The 5,000-nt window shown below is 49.8% G+C and overlaps 3 protein-coding genes across 3 annotated transcripts in view; 1 reads left to right on the top strand and 2 right to left on the bottom strand.

Moving 5' to 3' along the window:
- Nucleotides 1–44: 44 nt before the first annotated feature.
- On the bottom strand, nt 45–1,899 carry CNBH0670 (hypothetical protein; the record flags this gene model as incomplete). Its single annotated transcript, XM_768927.1, has 3 exons — nt 45–985; nt 1,037–1,533; nt 1,583–1,899. 3 exons carry the CDS (start codon nt 1,897–1,899, stop codon nt 45–47), a joined length of 1,755 nt encoding a protein of 584 aa, XP_774020.1.
- Nucleotides 1,900–2,163: 264 nt separating this feature from the next.
- Nucleotides 2,164–3,623, top strand: CNBH0660 (hypothetical protein; the record flags this gene model as incomplete). Its single annotated transcript, XM_768926.1, has 6 exons — nt 2,164–2,358; nt 2,440–2,602; nt 2,689–2,811; nt 2,879–2,961; nt 3,048–3,290; nt 3,345–3,623. The coding sequence occupies 6 exons, from the start codon at nt 2,164–2,166 to the stop codon at nt 3,621–3,623; spliced, it is 1,086 nt and encodes a 361-aa protein (XP_774019.1).
- A 142-nt stretch (nt 3,624–3,765) lies between these two features.
- CNBH0650 (hypothetical protein) overlaps nt 3,766–5,000 on the bottom strand; it is a gene marked incomplete at both ends in the record, with an annotated part of 1,272 nt that continues 37 nt past the window's right edge. The window contains 4 exons of the mRNA XM_768925.1: nt 3,766–4,088; nt 4,235–4,554; nt 4,622–4,733; nt 4,812–5,000. The exon at nt 4,812–5,000 is cut by the window's right edge and continues 37 nt beyond it. Coding sequence (XP_774018.1) covers nt 3,766–4,088; nt 4,235–4,554; nt 4,622–4,733; nt 4,812–5,000 — 944 coding nt within the window. The remainder of the gene's footprint in view (nt 4,089–4,234; nt 4,555–4,621; nt 4,734–4,811) is intronic.

Raw genomic sequence — 5,000 nt, 5'->3', positions numbered from 1 at the left:
TGTTCTATTACAAGTACTATTACATATGCACTGAGTTATCTCCTCTACTGCCATTGTCCTTGACCACCTTGGCCATGCCATCCTCCGAACCTCGGGCCCATCTGAGGGTTCCCAAACATTTGTGGCAGCTGCTGCTGCCCAAAACCTTGTCCTTGCCCAGGCATCATACCATCAAAACCCATATTTCCCATGTGTCCCATCCCCATATCCATACCCATTGGCATACCCATTCCTACTCCCATACCCACTGGCATGCCCATCCCTGCTCCGAATGGCGGGCCAAATCCGGGTTGTCCACCGTTAATACCCATCCCGTAAGCATATTGATTTCCTATCGGCATCCCCATCGGCATACCCATAGGCCCATTCATGCCGACCCCTATACCGCCCATACCCATGTTGGCAGCCACCATTTGCTCCATAGTCGGGCCTTGCATCATCATCGGATTCACCGGGCTCATTCGGCCTTGGGTTTGGGAATAGTCTATTGGAGAAGGTTGGTTCGGCATTACGAGGTTGGGTCTATTGCCCATAGGAGTACCTGACCCGCTAGTTCCACCATTCTGCGCGAACCTGGGGGCAGGAGACGGTCGCCCGCCGACAGCTAATCCGCCTTGATTTCTAGATCCACTGTTACCTATTCCACCACCTGCTAGGTTGTTGGGATTACCGCCAGATGGGTTATTATAACGTGGCGGTTTGCGCACAGGGGATTTGGGGCGTAATTGATCTATTTCGGGACTGAATGGTAAGATGGGTTTGCCATCGGATTCTGGTACGAGGGAAGGATAACTTTGGGGATCGAAAAGTTGTACGTTGTTTTGGTCAGCAGTCGAGGACGAGGAGGAAAAGGGCTCAAGGCCTGCAGTAACCCATCCTCGGCGAGCCAGGTTAGGACGACCAAAGATTTCGAGACGGCGAGTACCAAGGCAGAAGTTTTCAATAAGGGTATAGAGGTACGGGGGATATCTTGGTCCTTCAGGATCTGCTTGACTGATCAGCGTGACATTGCATAGTCGCAGACAACGAATCGCACCTCCGGAATCTTCCCAGACAATGATGTCCGTATCCACGTTGCAATGCGCAAACCTCACGTCTACGCTTCTCTTGATAGTCCCCTTGATTCCCATCAGACAGTGCTCCTTCTGGTTGGCAAACAAAGCACCATTAGCTGCTGCCCTCTCGCCACTATTCTTATTTCGATTCGTCTTGACCCATACTATATCCTCCGCCCTTCTGAAACCCCATCTCGCAAAACATTCCCTGCCTCTTTCCAAGCCCTCTTGGTCACCTCGCCCGACCCAGAGAAACACAATAGCAGGATCAGACGAGATTTGCTTTATAGGAAGTTCGGCGATATCAGCCCAGTCTAATAAAGGGTTTATTCGAATGACATCGAATCGAAAGTTTGAGAATGTTGAGAGAAGGGAGTCGCGAAGAGGTTCGTGCGAAAGTGGAAAATAAAGTGGAGGGTGAGAGTTGCTTGACACGAGCTGAGCTTTGAGATTCATGAGCTTCTTGAGCGCCGGGTATCTTTCAAAAAGTCAGTGGGCATGTTCAGTAGTAGTTGTCAGATACTTACTCAGAGCAGATATCTTCGCCTTCTGCACCCATTATGAAGTTACTCCCGCATTCGCCGGTAGCGCCATACCATTCGCAATAGTCATTACGGATGGTCTCTTCCTCCTTGACATAGTTGGCAACATTCTCCTTGCTAATCCATCCATCTCTTTCACCCTCGTCATCACCTGGGGTCCTATGGTGGATAGCCCTTGGTATACGACCGCGTATGACAGGTTGAGTTGGGAATACCGCTTCAGGATCAATGAGCCTCCGCCTCTCGGCTTGACGGTCGAGTATTGAATTAAGGAAGGCGCGATGCTCGACTAACGTTACCATTGTGAGCTGCAGTCCATGGTTATATTCGAATGCGTTGAGGCTTTGAAAGCAATCTACACAAGAATCTTCGACGATTTCACCTAAACTGAATGTCTAAAGTCGCCGGCGGAGTCGCGGAAGCAAATTCCCCTACCACCACAAGGACGGAGAACTGTGGAATCTCCACACGCTTGACACGAAGCGCGTAACCGACCCCAAGCATGAGCATAACGAAATGAACTGCGATATTGTATGTATTTTCAGTCTCCGCAAACTATCTCCATAATGGTAGCAGACACAGTCCACGTCGGTCAGCATCTTGCTGGCCATCCTTCTGTTCATCTCTTTGGGCACGAAATAGTCCTCGACGTGTCCATCCCGGCGCTTATCCTCTCCACCGTCGGAGCTGCTTTCCTACTCCGATACACTCTCTCCATCTTCAGGCTTTTCCTTGAGCTTACTGTCTTGCCAGGAAAGGACGTGAGTGCATTTCATATTCAATGTACAACATATATGGTCCAAGGGAGACTAATACCTGACATCTTCTTTCTCATAATTTAGATCAAATCGTTCCAGTCTCGAAAGGGAGAGACATGGGCTGTGGTTACCGGGTGTACTTCAGGTATCGGCCTCGAATTTGCTCGACAGCTTGCCGCCAAAAAGTTCAATATTATCCTTGTCGGTCGAAGGCAGTCTGCTCTTACTGATCTTTCCAAGGAAATCGGTATGTCACACGTTCCATTTTGCCTCGACTCAAATAAACGAATGTCCAATGACCGGCTGTTTGCTGATTACGACGTGGATGATCAGAGAGCAAGTACGATGTTCACACCAAATCTGTTACTGTGGACGTTTCTACCCCTGGTAGTGCTCGAGACGACGCGCTCACTCAGCTTGAGCTTTTGGCCCAAAACCTTGACGTGGGTATTCTCAGTGAGTCCTTTGGATCTTTCCCCGGCCACAAATAGATCTTTTGAGGCTCACGTTTGTGGACATACAGTTAACAATGTCGGTGCATCACACAGCATGCCTGTAGCTTTCCACGAGACTGAGCGTTCCGAAATGAGCCGTATCATCGAGACCGTAGGTCCTCCCTTGCTCCATCTTCTCTCTCCTGTTTCCCACATAAGAGCGGCCAACTGATAACTTCTTCCCCAAAATTTCCACAGAACGTCACCTGGACCTATCTCGTCACTCGCTCCATCCTCCCATCAATGGTCGCCCGCTCCAAGCAAAAAGGCGCTCCCAAATCCCTCGTCATTACTATCGGTTCCCTCTCCGGACGCATCCCCTCTCCGCTCCTTGCGAGCTATTCTGGGACAAAGGCTGCTTTGGCTACTTGGACAAAGGCATTGGCGGAGGAGGTCAAGCCTCAGGGTGTGATCGTTGAGCTTGTTCAGGCTGCTTTCGTTGTAAGCCCCTCTTATCAAACCAAATGCCGGCCAGAGCTAAAACCCTCCAAAAAGGTATCCAACATGTCCAAAATTCGTAAATCTTCACCCTTCGTCCCTACCCCTGCGCCTTTTGTTCGCTCAACTCTCAACTCTATCGGCCTTCCGCGCGGTGCCCAAGGCCGTCCGCATGAGCGCACACCCTTTTGGTCTCATGCTATTTTGGACTATGTCGTTGGGTTTGCAGGCTATGTGAGTGAGATGGCAGGGATCAAGGTCATCCTCGGGATGCACAAGGATATTAGGAAGAGAGCTTTGAAGAAGGCTGCTAGAGATGAGAAGAAAGCGGAGTAAAAAGAGTGAATAAAGCGAGATAGGCATATGTGGTTAATGCCTGGTAGGTGAGAGTGGAAATGCAGCTATAACTTCGAGCTTGAGAAATATCGGTACATTTTCATACAGTTGTTCAGCCTCGAAAGCTGTATATCTAGAACGTCTAATCAACGTCATCTGAAACTTTCTCGTTTTCATTATTCCCATTCCCCTTTCCCTTTTCCTTTCCCTGTTCCTCCTCTCTGTCATCTTTCGTCCCTTTTTCACCTGCCGCCCCCTTCGCCCCCCTCTTCTCCAACTCATTCTTAAGATCCTCATCAATAATCTCAAATGCTACACTCCAAAAAACGTCTTGCCCTACCGGACTCTGCCCCTTGGGCGCTTTCCGCTGGCAAACGTAAGTGACTGGCTGGCCGTCCCAGTATTTGACGAGAGGGAATTGGGCGTTGAAGGGCGGCGGGAGTGCGGCGGAGAGGGTGTTGAAGTCTATTTTATATGGGATGATTGGGTTTTAGCATTCTTCTAATAAGTGTGAGATCCTACTTCCCCATCGCCCCTCCCCCCCCCACGCTCTTAAACAGAGGAGGACGATGAGGTAATGAAGCAGGAAAAACAAGGTACTTGTAACTTACCTAGGAGACCGTTGGCAAACTCCATCCCCACCACCACATCTTTCCCAAGCTTGATCTTCTCTCTGTTCTTTTTGTCCGCTAACCATTTCCGTCGAGCATTGATCTCGGTCTTCTCATCCCCTTCCCGAGGGGTTGGCACAGCAATTCCTTCATCTTTGGCTTTGGATTTTATAAACTCCAGTGAGTCTTCTTTGACCACCAAATCTTTCCCAACCTTGGAACCATCCTCCAATGAGAGGTAGTTCATAGTCGCTAAAGCTGGGGAGAGGGCCCATGGCTTATCGGCATAAATGTCGAGTTCGAGAGTAGGGTCAATAAAGCTTGTCCATCCCAGGATCAGTTACCCTTATTCGTCAAGAGCCACGGATAAATGGTGTGTTGACTCACTACATGAACTTGGTAGCAACACTTGTACCCCACGGCAAACTATCCTTTATCGGTTTCTCGAATGTATTGCCAAACATGACCTCATCTGCAGTGAGGTCTTCCAAGAATTTGCCTGTATTCTCCTCCGTCAGCGACAGCCAATTTCTCTCGTTTCCTCCATCTCCAGTTCGTCAGAAACAGAACAACTTACCTTTGACAACAATCCCATACGTCATCCCTCCTCTTCCATCCTTCCCGAAATACTCGCTCCCGTCCCCTTCTTTATGGTCCCCAGCATAATCCTTGACAAAGACCCAGACGTTCCCTTCGAACCCTGGGGTGGAGATGGGGGTTGGGGCGGGAGAGTTGACGGGGATGGGGGCCGTGGGCGGGTAACCTG

The sequence above is a fragment of the Cryptococcus neoformans genome, chromosome 8 (assembly GCF_000149385.1).
Source record: "Cryptococcus neoformans var. neoformans B-3501A chromosome 8, whole genome shotgun sequence".
In the NCBI taxonomy this organism is placed as follows: domain Eukaryota; kingdom Fungi; phylum Basidiomycota; class Tremellomycetes; order Tremellales; family Cryptococcaceae; genus Cryptococcus; species Cryptococcus deneoformans.
This window is presented reverse-complemented; position numbering and strand designations above follow the sequence as displayed.